This window comes from Notolepis coatsorum, assembly GCF_963971535.1.
Source record: "Notolepis coatsorum genome assembly, chromosome: 8".
NCBI classification, from domain to species: Eukaryota; Metazoa; Chordata; class Actinopteri; order Aulopiformes; family Paralepididae; genus Notolepis; species Notolepis coatsorum.
In genome coordinates this window covers 89183348-89201343 of record NC_140172.1, presented here as the reverse complement: position 1 = coordinate 89201343, position 17996 = coordinate 89183348, and the positions used below count along the sequence as shown (strand labels likewise).

At 44.1% G+C, this 17996-nt stretch overlaps 1 protein-coding gene across 1 annotated transcript in view; it reads right to left on the bottom strand.

Annotated features, from left to right (window-relative positions):
- The window catches only part of LOC311232987 (1,4-alpha-glucan-branching enzyme-like), a 576273-nt gene that overhangs the window by 221363 nt on the left and 336914 nt on the right, over positions 1-17996 (bottom strand). The window contains 1 exon segment of the mRNA XM_084319835.1: positions 13522-13620. Coding sequence (XP_084175961.1) covers positions 13522-13620 — 99 coding nt within the window.

Sequence of the window (17996 nt, the reverse complement as noted above, 5' to 3'; positions counted from 1 at the left end):
ATGAGGCATTGTCTAACGTTATCTAGCTGGCTAGCTACTGATAGCTCCTGATATCAACGTCTGATATCATCATTTGGCAATAGTTTTCACAATAGTTGGCTAGTGTTGGCTAACTAGCTATCGTTGTTCCGTGAGCTAACGTTAGCTACCTAGCTAACGTTACTGTTTAAACAAAATTACCCAGTCAACTATTCACTTTAGTTTAATACATGAGGCATTGTCTAACGTTATCTAGCTGGCTAGCTACTGATAGCTCCTGATATCAACGTCTGATATCATCATTTTGGCAATAGGTTTCGCAGTAGTTGGCTAGTGTTGGCTAACTACCTATCGTTGTTCTGTGAGCTAACGTTAGCTACCTAGCTAACATTACTGTTTAAACAAAATTACCCAGTCAACTATTCACTTTAGTTTAATACATGAGGCATTGTCTAACGTTATCTAGCTGGCTAGCGGTAGCTACAGATAGCTCCTGATATCAATGTCTTATAACATCATTCGTTTTTGCAGCTGTTTGCTAATTAGCTATCGTGCTTCATAGCTGCCTGTAACTGAACACTGAGAACATCTTATAAGTTTCAGTTCATAGGAAAATACTTTGACTATAATGGTCAGAAGTAAATTAACTTAGATAGTGTTATGCTCAACACCCAGTACTATTCACTTTACTTAATTTCTAAGATTAGATTAGATAATTTAGACAGGACTTTGAAAATGCCTGTGTTAGACCTACAGTATAATACTGCCAGTTGCTATAAGAAAACCAAAAACGATCGGTATCGGCAGTGTATCAGCCGATATGACTCATAGACGATCGGTATCGGTGGCAAAAAACGTGATCGGGGCATCCCTAATAAAAAAACATGATAAATGTCCAAAACAGGAAGCTACAATGAGATGCCTTTGAATCTCATGTCTGATGGGGGTTGGGGGCATATCTTGCTGCAATTATGTTCATTGTGAATATGGAAATAATGTCTGATGGTTAGAATAGGTGTTTTGGGTTTTGGTTATATATCAAGTTTGTAGAGAGTAATTGATGAGTCATTAATTCAGCAGATTGATGCTCATCATTGTCAGCCATTACTTCCTCTTGGAGCAGGTGACGGCAGGAAACACCAGATAGTTCTAAAATGGCTCTAAAATGTTTACTAACTGTATCGATGCATTTCATACAAATATTGAACAAATAAAGGGTCTCAATGAAATATGTGCAGAATCACATGTTTAGTGTAAATTGTCACATGACCAGAGAAGGGCCAAGGGCCTCTACAAGCCAGAGGGGCCAGCCAGAAGAGCCAAGGGCCTCTACAAGCCAGAGGGGCCAGCCAGAAGAGCCAAGGACCTCTACAAGCCAGAGGGGCCAGCCAGAAGAGCCAAGGGCTTCTACCCACCAGAGGGGCCACCCAGAAAGGCCAAGGGCCTCTACCCACCAAAGGGGCCAGCCATAAGAGCCAAGGGCCTCTACCCACCACAGGGGCCAGCCAGAAGAGCCAAGGTCCACTACCCGCCAGAGGGGCCAGCCAGAGGAGCCAAGGTCCTCTACCCACCAGAGGGGCCAGCCAGAGGAGCCAAGGTCCACTACCCACCAGAGGGGCCAGCCAGAGGAGCCAAGGGCCTCTCTTTCTAAAAGCTCTGTGGATTATTCTTTAACAAATATATATATATATTATTGTACATATCTATTGCACCTTTAAACATCCCACTTTGTCTTTGTATACTGGTAGGTGTAGTCATGTGTTACATCTGCTAATATACTTGTGTGATTATCTATTCATATAGTTCTATATCATTGATTTTATTTTTAGCAGACTAATAAGGTCTGTCATTTGCTTTGTTTCACTGTGTGTTCTATTAATGAACATGTATGGTCTGATGTAATTACAGAATAGACTAATTAGAAATGAATAATTACTGAGTGATAACAATTATGTGATGATTGATGACTTGTGAAGCCATTGGGCAGAAACTAAGATACAGAGATTTACTGATGGTGAAAAAAAACATATGAATTAAATTACAATATAAATTAATTCAGATAATTACATAAATAACTAAACATAATATTACATATAGTGGGCTGTCCACTCCCATTTTATCTTTATTGAGACAGTAGGATGGCTGAGAGGGAGACAGAGTAGGGGAGACACAGGAGAGAAGGTTCTTTATTGAGACAGTAGGAAGGCTGAGAGGGAGACAGAGTAGGGGAGACATGGGAGATAAGGTTATTTATTGAGACAGTAGGAAGGCTGAGAGGGGGACAGAGTAGGGGAGACACAGGAGAGAAGGTTATTTATTGAGACAGTAGGAATGCTGATAGGGAGACAGAGTAGGGGAGACATGGGAGAGAAGGTTATTTATTGAGACAGTATGAAGGCTGATAGGGAGACAGAGTAGGGGAGATGATGGGAGAGAAGGTTCTTTATTGAGACAGTAGGAGGCTGACAAACACACACACACACATATGCATGCACACACACATTTTAAATTATTTATTTATGTCCACATAAATACAAAGTACATTAACTCATTCACTGCCAGCCATTAGCCGTATCCCGTTCGAACTGGGCCACACTTTAAAGATAGGGGTGCGTCACCTTTTTTGTAGAGCTATATTTATATTGAGACAATACTTTTTTTTGTATCCACTTTTTCTCCCATTTTTCTATATTTTCTCCCATCCCAATTTCGTATCATCCAATTCAACCATCCCCTGTCACGAACGCTGTTTCTTGCCTCCCACAAGCCGGCTGCAATGTGGACTAAGTCATACATAGCACAAGTCCCCTCCGGTACTTGAGGTAACAGCAATCGCATCTTTCCACCTGCGCAGCTCGATCTCTCAGTGGCGAGGAGTAACGTGTGGGAGGCTCACGCTGCCCCCGACACTTCCTGATTCTACTGCGCAGGCGCACCAACCGACCTGTAGGAGTCGCTGTCCACAACGCCCGATCCCCACCCATCAGTTTCCCACCCCCTAATACGGCCAATGTGTATTAGTATGAACGACCAGCTAAACTGAAAGCAATGTGGAGCGCTGGGCTCGAACAGGCGAGCCCAGCGTCTCCAGCATTCGTGGCGAGCGCCTTGCCCACTACGCCACGTAGCCGCCCAATATTGAGACAATACTATGGTCATTTGACAGTCAGTATCTTCCGTCAAACATGCAAACAAGAATAAATGTTTTCATGTACGTTTGCGCATTATCCCGTGGTGAATATTGTATAATTTCAGAGTGATCCGGGCTAATTCCTGAAAAGCTGAGTTATAGGGCGCTACGTGACTTCTGCTAAAAGGATTGGCGTTTCATCCCTGGACACGCTACTATTTCCAAATCAAATGTATATAATAGGTATTATGTTTCATCATGAATGCATGAAAGGGGGGGGGGGGGGTCGTTTTTTGATGCTTTGATCGCAAGTAACACCACACACGCTGATCAGCTGGATCTATATGAAATCATTGTAGGATCAAGGTGGAATTGACGTCAGATAGTCCTTACCTTTGATCAGGGTTATTTATTAATAATAAAGTTTATTATTATTATTCCAAAAAGAATATTCCAATTGTCTGATCGCGATTTCCAGTATTGATGTCCATCTGGTCCCCGACATAATCCAACACAACACATGCATCGAGTGTCCTGGACACGTTTCAATGTGATCGGGTGAACCGCTAGGCTTGCATGGAGGGGTTTAGATGTAACACACAGTCTGGAACAGGGTTTACTGCACTCTCGATACTGCCACCTAGCAGGATCTGGCCGGTACTACACCCTCGGGGTCCCAGTATGCCTTTTAACGCTAACATAGAGGTCCATGACACTGAATAGAATATTAAAATCGAAAAAAGGAAAATGGACCAAATAACGTATATATACGTGATTGCTGTTCAACGGTTGTCGAGCAAACGTGTATATATACGTGGACGGCGCAGATTGAGTTAAGGACATAAACACCAACAGTGCAATCAGCTCGTTGGGAGTCATTCAGTTACGTTTGTGTCTGTGCAGCACCCATCGTACACATACAATATTAACAGAGAGGATGTTTCAAATGTGGGTTAACAGATACAATAGCATTACCGTAAAGCTAGTGTATCTACTCTATGGGTACAAAAAGCAACACTGTCTCCAAATAGAGCAGCTACCAATAATAGCAGATAGAACAATACTTTTGCTAACTATTTAGCCTTTCTCTTGGAGATGTGGGTCATCTGAAGGCCGCTACACACACCACATTCTTGAACACACACACACGCACGCACGCACACACACACACACACACACACACACACACACACACACACACACACACACACACACACACACACACACACACACACACACACACACACACACACACACACACACACACACACACACACACACACACACACACACACACACACACACACACACACACACACACACACACCACACACACACACCCTGCACCTTGATAAGATCCACATACAATTCTATTCTCTATTTTATTCTATTCTTCTACTTTAACCCTGTGAGGCCCTCGGTTGCTAAATTCACAGGGTTAACCTTAGGAGTGACGCTGGAGCTTTGAACCCGTCGGCGGACAACAAAAGAAATTAGAATCCCTCTTAAATGCTCAAAAAGGACATCTTTTCAGAAATGGATAAAAATAGAAAAATTGCCATTTCTAGTGCTTTGACATGTAAGGTATAGGTCCCCCAACTTGCTAAACCTAATACGACTTGTAAATACGTTTAATTCTTGCTAGATGGTATGCTTGTAATAATCTCCATTTGCGATAAGAACTACATCGCGCGTCACCAAACGCACATACAGGGACGCGCGCACACACAAACAGCGCATAGGTGTTAATCACTGAGTGATCTAATATGCATATTCTTCAACGCGAGAGGGGGGGGTTGTGTTTCTCACTGTCTGTCGTTGATAATATAATATGAAGAGCTCCTGCATTTATTATTATTATCGAGAATACACGGGACCCAACGGAACGTTAATTTATGTATTAAAAGTAGTCTAACATGCTTTCATCCTCGCCCGTGTATATACCCACGTCGCGCTAAAACAACATAAACTACTGTATGGCAGACAGAGTGTGTGTGTGTACGAGTTATGAGTTATCTCGCAGTTCATTCAAGCGCGCATCACGGTGATGACAGCTCTAGAGTAGAAAGGTGCGCTCACAGGGGCGTAGCTGGAGATTCTGGGCCCCATGAAAGAATCAATTTGTGGGCCCCCCAATCTATTAAAAAATGTGGGGCCCCCAATCTATAAAAAAATGGGGCATTTGCTGGGCCCTTGGAATCATCCTAACCCCCCCCCCCCCCCAGCTACTCCCCTGCACACACACACACACACACACTCTCTCTCTCTCTCTCTCAAACAGAGAAATCAAAAGAAATCAGTACATGTGTGTGTGTGTGTGTGTGTGTGTGTGTGTGTGTGTGTGTGTGTGTGTGTGTGTGTGTGTGTGTGTGTAAAAAACTAATTAATAATATAATTATTATAAATGTCTCTCTCTGTATATATCTCTGTATCTCTGTATCTCTTTCTTTCTTTCTTTCTTTCTTTCTTTCTTTCTTTCTTTCTTTCTTTCTTTCTTTCTTTCTTTCTTTCTTTCTTTCTCTCTCTCTCTCTATTACTATACTATTATATATCTATATATATATATATATATCTAAATGTCTAAACCTCTGTCTATCTAGTGTGTGTATACACCAGTATCACTGACTACCACGGCAAGCCCATAGAAAATGATTCTATTTAATAATAATAATAATTATTATTATTATAAATGTCTCTCTCTCTGTATCTTTCTTTCTTTCTTTCTTTCTTTCTTTCTTTCTTTCTTTCTTTCTTTCTTTCTTTCTTTCTTTCTTTCTTTCTTTCTTTCTTTCTTTCTTTCTTTCTTTCTTTCTCTCTCTTTCTATTATATTACTATTATATATCTATCTAAATATCTAAACCTCTGTCTATCTAGTGTGTGTATATGCATGGCATCAAATCAAAGTGTGTGTTGCCTGTATTGATCAGTCACACTATACCCCCATTCAGCCGTAATTGTTCCCTGCTGGGCCTTTGTTTCATGGTGTGAATTAGTCATTGAAATTAACATTGACATCACATTGCATTCTGGGAAGGAGTGTAGTTCCCGTATCATTAGCTGAATTCACTGAATTCTCTTCAGAGCCTCCTGCTGCAAATTGGTAATGACTGTACCAGAATGTTTGATAGGACATTGATTGAAAACTATCGTCTCAAATTTGACAATTGATGGCTTATTTTGAAGGTATGAATCTGTAATTGTACATTATGTAACAAAAAAAAAGAGAATATTCTGAGAAGGTGGAGCTAGAAACTCTAGACCTCAGGGGGTTAAGCTTGTATAACAGCTATTTTCACAGCCATGACTGACAGCACTTACTGACAGCTTAGTATGCAATTCAAGTGAGGGGAGTGGCTGGGCGGGTTGTAGGGGGTATTGTTAACGCCCAGCAGAAACAAGCAGAGGTGTTAATTCTAGTCTTTTCTTCGAGAGGCATTTTCACAGCTTAAAGCAAACAGGGGAAAAACTGTTTTACAAGATTCAAATTAGTCAAAGTCAGCTTTATTGTCACTTATTGTGCCCAGAGTCTGTGGGGGCATGGTAAGAGAGAGGGGGTAGAGCTGTGTGTGTGTGTGTGTGTGTGTGTGTGTGTGTGTGTGTGTGTGTGTGTGTGTGTGTGTGTGTGTGTGTGTGTGTGTGTGTGTGTGTGTGTGTCAGTGGGGGGGGTTCTTAGTCCAGGTTCTGTGATGGCAGAGTAAGAGAGGGGGGAGAGCTGGGAGAGAGTTCAGATTCCTGACAGCCTGGTGTATAAAGCTGTCTTTCAGTCTGCTGGTCCTGGCTCGGAGGCTCCTCATTCTCCTCCCGGAGGGCAGGAGAGTGAAAAAGCGTTGTGAGGGGTGCGTGATGTCGCCCGCAATGCGTAGTGCTTTGCGGGCCAGGCGTGTATTGTAGATGTCCTGGAGGGAGGGGAGGGGGCACCAACGATCCTCTCAGCTGTTCTGACCGTGTGCTGCAGGGTCTTGCGGCAGGATGCTGTGCAGCCACCATACCACGCGGTTATGCAGCTGGTCAGGAGGCTCTTGATGGTGCCCCGGTAGAAGGAGCACAGGATGGGCACTGAGGCTCCATCTCTTCTCAGTTTGCGGAGGAAGTAGAGGCGCTGTTGAGCTTTCTTCACCAGTGATGCAGTGTTGGTGTTCCAGGAGAGGTCCTCTGTGATGTGCACACCCAGGAATTTGGTGCTGCTCACTCTCTCCACCACTGCACCGTTGATGGTCAGTGGAGGGTGCTGGGTGTGCGCTCTCCGGAAGTCGACAACAACCTCCTTTGTTTTCTCCACATTGAGAATGAGGTTGTTGTTCCCGCACCACGTGGTCAGTTGGCTCACCTCGTCCCTGTAGTGAAACTCATCATTGTCGTTAATGAGCCCCACCACAGTTGTGTCGTCCGCAAACTTGACGAAGAGGTTGGTGTTGTGTGTTGGTGTGCAGTCGTGAGTCAGTAGAGTGAAGAGTAGGGGGCTGAGCACGCATCCTTGGGGGGCCCCAGTGTTCAGGATGATGGTGCTGGATGTGTTTTTGCCAACCCGAATTGGCTGTGGTTTCCCGGTCAGGAAGTCCAGCAGCCAGTTGCACATCGAGGTGCTCAGCCCTAGCAGGTCCAGTTTCACTATCAGCTGTTGGGGGATGATAGTGTTGAATGCTGAACTAAAGTCTATGAACAGCATCCTGGCGTATGAGTCCTTAGTGTCCAGATGGGTGAGAGTTGAGTGGAGGGCAGTGGAGATTGCATCATTGGTGGACCGGTTGGCCCGATATGCAAACTGGAAGGGGTCCAGGGAGGGAGGGAGGGTGGATTTAATGTGTTGCATGACTAGCCGTTCAAAGCACTTCATGATGATGGGTGTCAGAGCAACGGGACGATAGTCATTGTAGCAGGCTGGAGAAGCCTTCTTTGGGACCGAGATGATGGTGGTGTCTTTGAAGCATATGGGGACAGCGGCTTGGCTCAGGGAGGTGTTAAAGATGTTTGTGAAGACATCAGTGAGCTCCACTGCACAGTCTTTCAGCACCCGCTCGTGTATGTTGTCTGGGCCCCCAGCTTTGCGAGCGTTGATCCTGGAGAGGGATTGTCTCACGCTGGCTGGGGACAGGGACAGCACCTGGTCGCCTGGGGGGGTGTTGTCTTCTGTGCAAGAGTGCTGTTGAGGGCTTCAAAGCGAGCATATAAGTCATTCAGGTTGTTCAGCAGAGTGGTGTCACTGTCACAGGTCTGAGGTTGTGGTTTGTAGTCCGTGATGGTCTGAATCCCCTGCCACAGGCTCCTGGTGTCTCTGCTGTCACTGAAACTGTGCTCTATCCTCTTTGTGTATTGCCTTTTGGCCTTTTGGCCTTTTTTTTTTTTTCACATCTTCTTCAAACATTCTCAGATTTCAACGTATGACACATCATTTGAAAGCGTACTTGAAAGCGTACTTTCTAGGGCTGTCCCCGACTAAGGATTTGGATAGTCTACTAAATTGGCCGAAATTTGCAGATAGTCGACTGGTGACTACCCCCCTGAATGAAAAAAAAAAGAAAAGTATAAATAATTTTTTTCTTTTTCATTTGGGCTGTGGGGGGTGCTTAATGTCTGAAGGAGTCGACTGAAGGCTCCTTGTCCTCTGCAAAAGCATGCGATTGGTCCACTGATGGATACATCTTGATATTTGTCTAGTCTAGTGTGTTCATTAGATGGGTGAAATCGTCTTTCAGTGCCTTTGTGCCTGTTTTCTTAGGCAGTTAGCCTCGCTGGTATGCACGCTGTAACTGAGGGGTACAATTCCCTGACTGTATTGATAAGTATGGTATCATTAAACCACTACCGCTTTATGTACTTTAATTACTGGCCATACAGTACATGATATATAAATATGATGAACACTTCCCACATTGAATCGGTTCCACACAAAGGTATAATCAAGTATTTATTGCAGCAAAAGGTACATAATATACTTCTATTATACTTTGGATGCGCTTATAAGGCAAAGGAATATGCGTAGGCAAATCAATAATGAATGTCCATTCTCTGGTTACGCAGGAGGTAATTATACAACCTGAATCTTAGGGAATTATATCTATGGTACACTAGTAATATATAGCGGGAGATATTGGAAGGATCCCCCCGGTTGTAAGCCAGCAGGGGTAGAGGATCTGTCGGTAGTAGAGAGTCTGGTCAACGATGACTAAGGAGACTCCAAGTACAGGAGACGGTGCAATAGCCTCTTGATCCACAGACGAATACAGCTGTTCTCCGTAGACTGTAGCTCCACAGTGAAGAAAGCTAGCCGGCCTCAGGCTCTCTGAGGCGCAGACTCGACTGGTCTCCTCACAGGGTAAATCCAACACGTGTAGGCGTCGGCGATTCTCCGCTCCATAAATCACAGGACCAAAACAAATATAATCCAGCCGCAAAGGGCTATGTAGTCGTCGGGTAGATTAATCCAGTGTACATGTCCACACGGTTCTCGTCTAGGTCTCCTCGGGTGAAAGCGCCATGAAAGCAGCCCAGCCTGGATAAGCACTCTAGCTGATACGAGGAAGCGTTGGTGATGCTGGTCACTGTAGAACTTTAGCCGCACGATACACTATACACAAATAGACTATTACTGACTTAATAGAAATATGTCGCACTCGACGGTATAGCGCCAAACTCTGACAATTCAGTTATTAATTCGCACACGGTCTCAATGCTCTATTTGGGGCCAAACAGGCCATACTTCACCGCACGGAGTATCGTGGGTGAGGCTTCAAGTTATTGGGTAACTCTGGACTTCTGACTAAGTGCTTCTGTATTCACCTGCGCCATATTTATATGCACGGCGAACAAACTAGTGCCAACCTCATTTCTGTTGCGTATTCCTGGGCAAGGCCGGGCATGTCCAGACATGTCTTGACGGTGACTTTGAACCTGACTCTGGAGGCACGGCCCCGGCGCCTGTGGACCGCTGTCCAATAGGAGAATGAAATATTATGGTCTGGGCTAAAGGGATATTCCGTGTATATGTACAAGGAATATACAAGGGATATCAAACGATATACAAATACTATGCAATATATATCAATAAATAAATATATATATTCGGTTTAATCTGATCCTTTGTAACAGCCGCCCCCTAATTAGTCCCACCTAATTAGCTAAGCAGAGACAGATTAACCGCACTGTCCACTACTCAATGTCTGTTGTGAGGGGTCGGTCAGTTCACAAAGTCATGGGGTCATGGTCGTCATCGATAGTATCGGGGAGCCTTGGCAGTTCTATTAGCCTCGCCACGGGTCGGGTGTAGATCCGTCCTTGGACGAGCACTTTGGCTGCTCGGACCTTTCCGTCGGCACCGGTGATCACTTTGCTTACGCGGCCAGCCGGCCACATAGCTCGGGGTAGTGACTGGTCGATAATCATGACGACTGTTCCTTCTGTCAAATTGTCTCTCTCTTTCACCCATTTCTGGCGGGTCTGTAGAGACGGTAGGTAGTGGAGTAGGAAGCTGTTCCAAAACTTGTCAGCCAATACTTGACTGTACCTCCACATTCTTCGGCCGTTCGCTTCTTCAGGCCTGTACATTGTCTGTGGTAGCGCGGGGTCCAGCCGCCCCATCAAGAGTGTGTTGGGCGCTAGGTGATAGCTGGGTCTCGCGTGGACCGGTCGGGGAAGGAGTTCGGAGGGGGGTATAGGCTCTCTCTGGTGGTCGTGCTCAGGGTCGCTTGATCGGGTAGGGGAGGGTGCCCTTGACCCTTGTCTTGACGAGGCCCTGGAACCCCGTGCGGAGGGAGGGGGTGTTGCCCTGGTGATCAGCTGCTCCATTATCCGCGCTTGTAATCGGTCGCGCTCGGCTTCGCGCTTGGTGAGAGCGAGGTCGCGCTCTGCTTCTCTTTGGGCACCGGCAGCGGCGCGCTGGGCTTCGGCGGCGGCGCGCTGGGCTTCGGCCCGGTCCCTTACCATATTCTCTTCCGTCTGAAGGCGTCTAATCACTAGACGTATACGATCTTCGTCGCTCCGTTGCTGCGCCTGAAGGCGTTCTCTTTCCATGGAAGAATGTTCACGCTCACTAAGCGTCTGTGCTTGGAGTCGATCGCGCTCTGTTGAGGCTGCTAGGCTGGCGAGGAATGCCTGTGCCAGCATCTTGTCCGCCTCGCTGGGGGAAGACGCTGGTTGAGGTGATCCGCTCCTGGCAGTACTCGTTGGAGATCTGTTCTCCTGTGGCGAGTCCTGGAGATCCATCTCTGGGGTGCTCTCCTCTTCTTGTAGCGGGTAGAGTTCCATCCCTGGAGAGCTGTCTTTATCCTGGAGCTCTCCGGGGACTACTTCTTCGGTCTTGGCGGGGGGTAAAGTCATGTCGGGTCCCTCCTGGTCCCTACCGTGAGCTTGGTCAGTTACGTTAGAACCCACTAGGGCCTCTATTGGCGGGGTAGCCTGGTCGATAGGGTCGGTCATAATTTTACTATCTACTTTTTCCGCGTTTACCGTCTGTAGAAGGCTAGGTAGTATATTGGCAACGTAATCCTCTAAGTACTGAGGTGTCTGCCGTCTACGCTGCGGGCGATCTACTTTAGGAGAACCGTTTTGTGGAGTGTTCATCATAGGCCATGTCAATATTAACACCACTATATTAATATTACGCTAGTTACCCTCCGGCTCGAAGGACCAATTGTAACTGAGGGGTACAATTCCCTGACTGTATTGATAAGTATGGTATCATTAAACCACTACCGCTTTATGTACTTTAATTACTGGCCATACAGTACATGATATATAAATATGATGAACACTTCCCACATTGAATCGGTTCCACACAAAGGTATAATCAAGTATTTATTGCAGCAAAAGGTACATAATATACTTCTATTATACTTTGGATGCGCTTATAAGGCAAAGGAATATGCGTAGGCAAATCAATAATGAATGTCCATTCTCTGGTTACGCAGGAGGTAATTATACAACCTGAATCTTAGGGAATTATATCTATGGTACACTAGTAATATATAGCGGGAGATACTGGAAGGGTCCCCCCGGTTGTAAGCCAGCAGGGGTAGAGGATCTGTCGGTAGTAGAGAGTCTGGTCAACGATGACTAAGGAGACTCCAAGTACAGGAGACGGTGCAATAGCCTCTTGATCCACAGACGAATACAGCTGTTCTCCGTAGACTGTAGCTCCACAGTGAAGAAAGCTAGCCGGCCTCAGGCTCTCTGAGGCGCAGACTCGACTGGTCTCCTCACAGGGTAAATCCAACACGTGTAGGCGTCGGCGATTCTCCGCTCCATAAATCACAGGACCAAAACAAATATAATCCAGCCGCAAAGGGCTATGTAGTCGTCGGGTAGATTAATCCAGTGTACATGTCCACACGGTTCTCGTCTAGGTCTCCTCGGGTGAAAGCGCCATGAAAGCAGCCCAGCCTGGATAAGCACTCTAGCTGATACGAGGAAGCGTTGGTGATGCTGGTCACTGTAGAACTTTAGCCGCACGATACACTATACACAAATAGACTATTACTGACTTAATAGAAATATGTCGCACTCAACGGTATAGCGCCAAACTCTGACAATTCAGTTATTAATTCGCACGCGGTCTCAATGCTCTATTTGGGGCCAAACAGGCCATACTTCACCGCACGGAGTATCGTGGGTGAGGCTTCAATTTATTGGGTAACTCTGGACTTCTGACTAAGTGCTTCTGTATTCACCTGCGCCATATTTATATGCACGGCGAACAAACTAGTGCCAACCTCATTTCTGTTGCGTATTCCTGGGCAAGGCCGGGCATGTCCAGACATGTCTTGACGGTGACTTTGAACCTGACTCTGGGGGCACGGCCCCGGCGCCTGTGGACCGCTGTCCAATAGGAGAATGAAATATTATGGTCTGGGCTAAAGGGATATTCCGTGTATATGTACAAGGAATATACAAGGGATATCAAACGATATACAAATACTATGCAATATATATCAATAAATAAATATATATATTCGGTTTAATCTGATCCTTTGTAACACACGCCATTAGCGTTAGCCACGCTTCTATGCCTCTTTGCTTTTGAACAAAAGAATTTAATAAAAATAAAATGCATTTATAAATATATATATATATTCTTTTTTTGCATTCGACTAAGAGGTTGGCAGTCGACTCCTTTCGATCGATTAGTCGACTATTCGACTAATCAGGGTCAGCCCACTACTTTCACAATCTGGAAAATGAAAATGGAGACATGTGGCATAAATCGCTGGTCGCGGTCACATATATGCTGATATAATGGTGTTTATGTCTCCGGGTGCAGGACATAGGGTTCCCTAAAGACAGGTTGGACTTGGTTGGTAATACCTGCAGTATCTGTCATCACCACCGAATCACAAAATGTCCCTTTCTAGAGCAGAATGATGATATCTAGAATGTGACACTGAATGATTAACATGCACACACACGCACACAGACTCACCTGTATCCATTTGTCAGGTACCGCCATGGACATGCGGTAGTCAAAACCCATTCCTCCCTTTTTGATGGATTTACATAGTCCTGGTATCCCTGACACATCCTAGAGAGAGAGAGTGAGCAAGAGAGAGTGTGTGTGAGAGAGAGAGAGAGAGAGAGAGAGAGAGAGAGACAGAGAGAGACAGAGAGAGAGAGAGATAGAGAGAGAGAGAGACAGAGAGAGAGAGAGAGAGAGAGAGAGAGAGAGAGAGAGAGAGAGAGAGAGAGAGAGAGAGAGAGAGAGAGAGAGAGAGAGAGAGAGAGAGAGAGAGCAAGAGAGAGTGAAGATATTTAGGGGGACATAGCAGGTCAACAGTAGATGTCTCCCTGTCCTTTATTTTTTATTACTATTTATTTAATTTATTCCTTGTGTCTTGAAAGGCGCTATATAAATCCAAGCTATTATTATTATCATTGTGTCAAGTTTTTGGACTTGTCATTGGATCTACAGCTGAACAGTCCTCTGGAAAACAGTTGTTCTGTGGGAGTGATGTCCTGACTAAGATATTAGCCAAAAGAAAGACTATTCACCATTATACATTTCACACCTTTTGTTGTGCCATGGAACAGCTTTTTCCTGGGGAGCTGATCAAACAAACTGGATAGCAGCAATGTGTTTCTGGGAAACACACAAAGTTAAGGTTTTTCGGCTTTATTCATATGTTTTATTTATGCATTTAATCAATGCCAAGAAACGTTTCAAGCTGGTCCAATGTTTTTTTTTTTTTTTTTTTTTTTATAATCCAGTCTCCATAGTAAAGTATAATGTCATTCAGTCTCCACAGTAAAGTATAAATATCATCCAGTCCCAATAGTAAAGTATAAATATCATCCAGTCTCCACAGTAAAGTGTAGGAGCGTTTGTTTAGTTTACTCAGTTTATTTGATCAGGGACAGTGCATATCAATCAACAGTTTATACATTTATAAATTAATACAAATTAAGAACTGTAAATATGCCAACACATTCAGTTGTAGTCCCTGGGCTAGATGTTTAAGGCAGAAAAGAAACAGAAAAAAAGAAGTGGGGCCAAATAGAATGACCTTTCTGTGGTCTATACTATAGGACACAATCTAGGTATAAGAGCTGATCCCAGGCCAGCGGGAGTCTCAACCACTACACCATCTCTGGGCACAAATTAAACATGTCGTAACGTCTCTGGTGGCTGACGTGTCATAATGAACCCCAGTGCCCTGCCTGAAGCAGCATTAAAAGGATAGGACCTACACAGTGTTCACACTTTCAGTAATAAATCAAACTGCTTTGACAGTTTAACAAGGTACAAATGATGAACTATGACCTCATGTGCAGCTACTCTGAAAGCAGCAGCAATTTCCATCAGGCAGCAGTCAAGACAAAGCGAGGGAAGTATTATTCAGAATGTATGTACTGCAAGGCCAGTTCTGTACCTGGAAAAATGATTAGTATTACCAGGGGCCCCTCTGTCTTCATCAGAACACAGTAGACTAGGTAATTATTACAGGTGTAATGGAGTTGGAAATGTCTTTTAAAGATTTGTTTCTACTCTATGACTCGGATGATTGCCCCACAATGGTGGAATGAACTACCCACCCCAGTTAGGACAGCCGAAACACGTCCAATCTTTCGCCGTCGACTAAAGACTCACTTCTTCAACCATTATCTGAATTAAAAAAAAAAAAAAAAAAAAAAAAATCTAACCCTAACTAACCATACTGTCATGCACTTGTCCTAATAAACTAACCTACACTGTAGCACTCAACACTTTGATGAACATTGTTACTCAGCTGATAGAGTTGTGCTCTTCCTGATGGCTTGTCATACAGAACTTGTAAGTCGCTTTGGATAAAAGCGTCAGCTAAATGACTAAATGTAAATGTAAATGTAAATGATAAAGATTGGACCTCATTCTCGAATGCAGTTACAAAAAGGTTACGACGAATTTTCTTCTTAACTCCAGTTACGACGTTCCCGGGACAATTCTGGCATTCCTGAATGGTTTCTTATCTGGGATTCGTTCTTAGCTAAGAACAAGATTTAAGAACACAGAAAAGCAGGTTACAGAGGCTGTTATGGCTATTAGGCGAGTCAATCTATGAAAAAAAAGCACTTAACCCAAAAAAAAATTATACAAAAGGTTTTTCGATGGATTCCGATAGTATTGGACGTGCTAAATAACATACTAAAAGTCAACCAAAATTGACCCCCCCGAAAGCCGCCATTTCCAAGATGGCGTCCCAGATGGCGGTGGAGATATTAAAATGGCTATATCTCAAATTGAGAATATGGTGCAAAGGATTTCTCAACTGATTCTGGTACCTCTGGGCATGTTCACTAACATACTAAAAATCTAGGAAAATACACCTTCCAGAAAGGCTTAATTTTCAAGATGGCGTCCAAATGGCGGCAGACCAAGCTTAAAATGGCTATATATCTCAATAGAAAAAAATATATAACTATGATTTTTCACTTGATTCTGGTACCTCTAGACATGCTTGTGAACATACTAAAAATCTAGGAAAATACACCTTCCGGAAAGGCATCATTTTCAAGATGGCGTCCAAACTGGCGCCCAGAAGCTTAAAATGACTATACAAATATAAATAGCTTACTAAAAAAGGTGTTTGCACTCTCCAGCTCTCAAGCTAGCATAGTTGAAGCCTTCTTTTTGACCATTATAGTTGTTATAGTTAGAGGTGTTTGCACTCTCCAGCTCCCAAACTACCATAGTTGAAGCCTTCTTTTTCTGAATCAGTTTCTTTCTTTCTTTCTGCTCTTCCTATTCTGAACTGCAGAGGTTTGAAATGAATGCTGCAAATTGTACTGCACCAAACATGCTTGGTAAGGATATTGATGTGTTGAACACGACCGTCTTATTTGCTGCAGACAATGTAGATCATAATATTCTAACAATTGATGGGAAAGGGACATTTCATGGGATGGGCATGATAGCTGCCTTGACACCAGGACAGAAGACAGACCAAAGGATTCCGAGGTTCAGAATTAATGAACTGAATCTTGTGCAGAGGTCAAAAGTTGTGATAATAGATTATCACTTTGCCAAACACTTTTGCAGAGACACCACATTTAAAGAACTTCCAAGACTTGCAGAATGTAACAAGATGGTTGATCTGCTTTGGGAGTTATCGTTCAATTTCAAACAGCCTGCACCTGGTTGGCAGGGGATGATGCACATTATTCATAAGGGAGATGAACATCCAGGGCAGTCTTCAGTGAGATACTTACCAATGATAGACATGTACTCCGGAGACAAAACATGCATTCTGTCAACACTGGAGTTCATTTGTGGTCTGGCATCCAAACACCACCTTGCCCCAGTAGTTACATTTGACCAACCCCTATATTGGAAAGCAGCAGAGATAATCCTAGATTCACCACAGTGCAGTCACCTCAAGTCCTTTGTCCTGCTCCTATGAGGATTTCACACATTTATGAATTTGCTAGGAGCAATTGGTACACTGATGGACGGTACAGGACTTAAGGACATTCTAGGGGTAGTCTATGGGGAGAACTCAGTAGCCCATATGATGACAGGCAAATCAGTTCAGAGAGCATTCCGTGGCCATCTTCTGGTTGACAAATGTCTTAACCGCATGATAATATCAGAAATTGTAGATGATAGTCATGAATTTGCAGCAATGGTTGAACAGTCTGAAGCAATGTATACCTCAATAGTTAAGGGTGAAATGCCATTGGAAACAGTGTTCAGATCAGAGACCCTCATTACAATAAATGAAGAGCTGGGAAAAAGGAACATGGAACTGTGTGCTAGATCCAAAACTAGTCAGTTGTGGCTAAATTACCAACACATGTTAGAAGTTGCTAGGTCACTGATAACAGCAGATCACACAGGTTCCTGGCTTTTGCACCTACGCGCTGTTTCTGAATGCATGCCGATATTCGCTGCGGCTGGGCATTACAATTACTTGAAATCGGCACACTTTTATGTCCAAAAGATCAGTCAGCTTCACATCAACCACCCAGATGTCTTCAGACAATTTGAAAAGGGTTTTCATGTTATCCGTCGCAGCAGCCAATCATGGGCAGGCCTCAGCTCAGATCTTGTAATCGAAACAACATTGATGAAGTCATTGAAGACTACAGGAGGGATGACACATGGAAGTGGAATGACCGACAATCAGAGATCCCTTTGGACAATGTCAAAGGGCATAACATCAGAGTATAACACCGCAATGCAGGAGTTCTCAAACCAGACATACACAACATCAGAACAGCACAAGGATTCAACAGAGGCAAGGATGAAAAGGGATGCTGCTGACCTGGAGAAGATCACTTCAAAACTTGCTATATGTTCACCTTTCTCTCCAGACTCTTCTTTAAGGAATGTTGTTACAGGTGTTGTCGCTGAGGATGGAGTGAACGTGCATGATTATGACTCTGTTGGACGCAACATCATGCACAAAATGATCGGACAGCCGG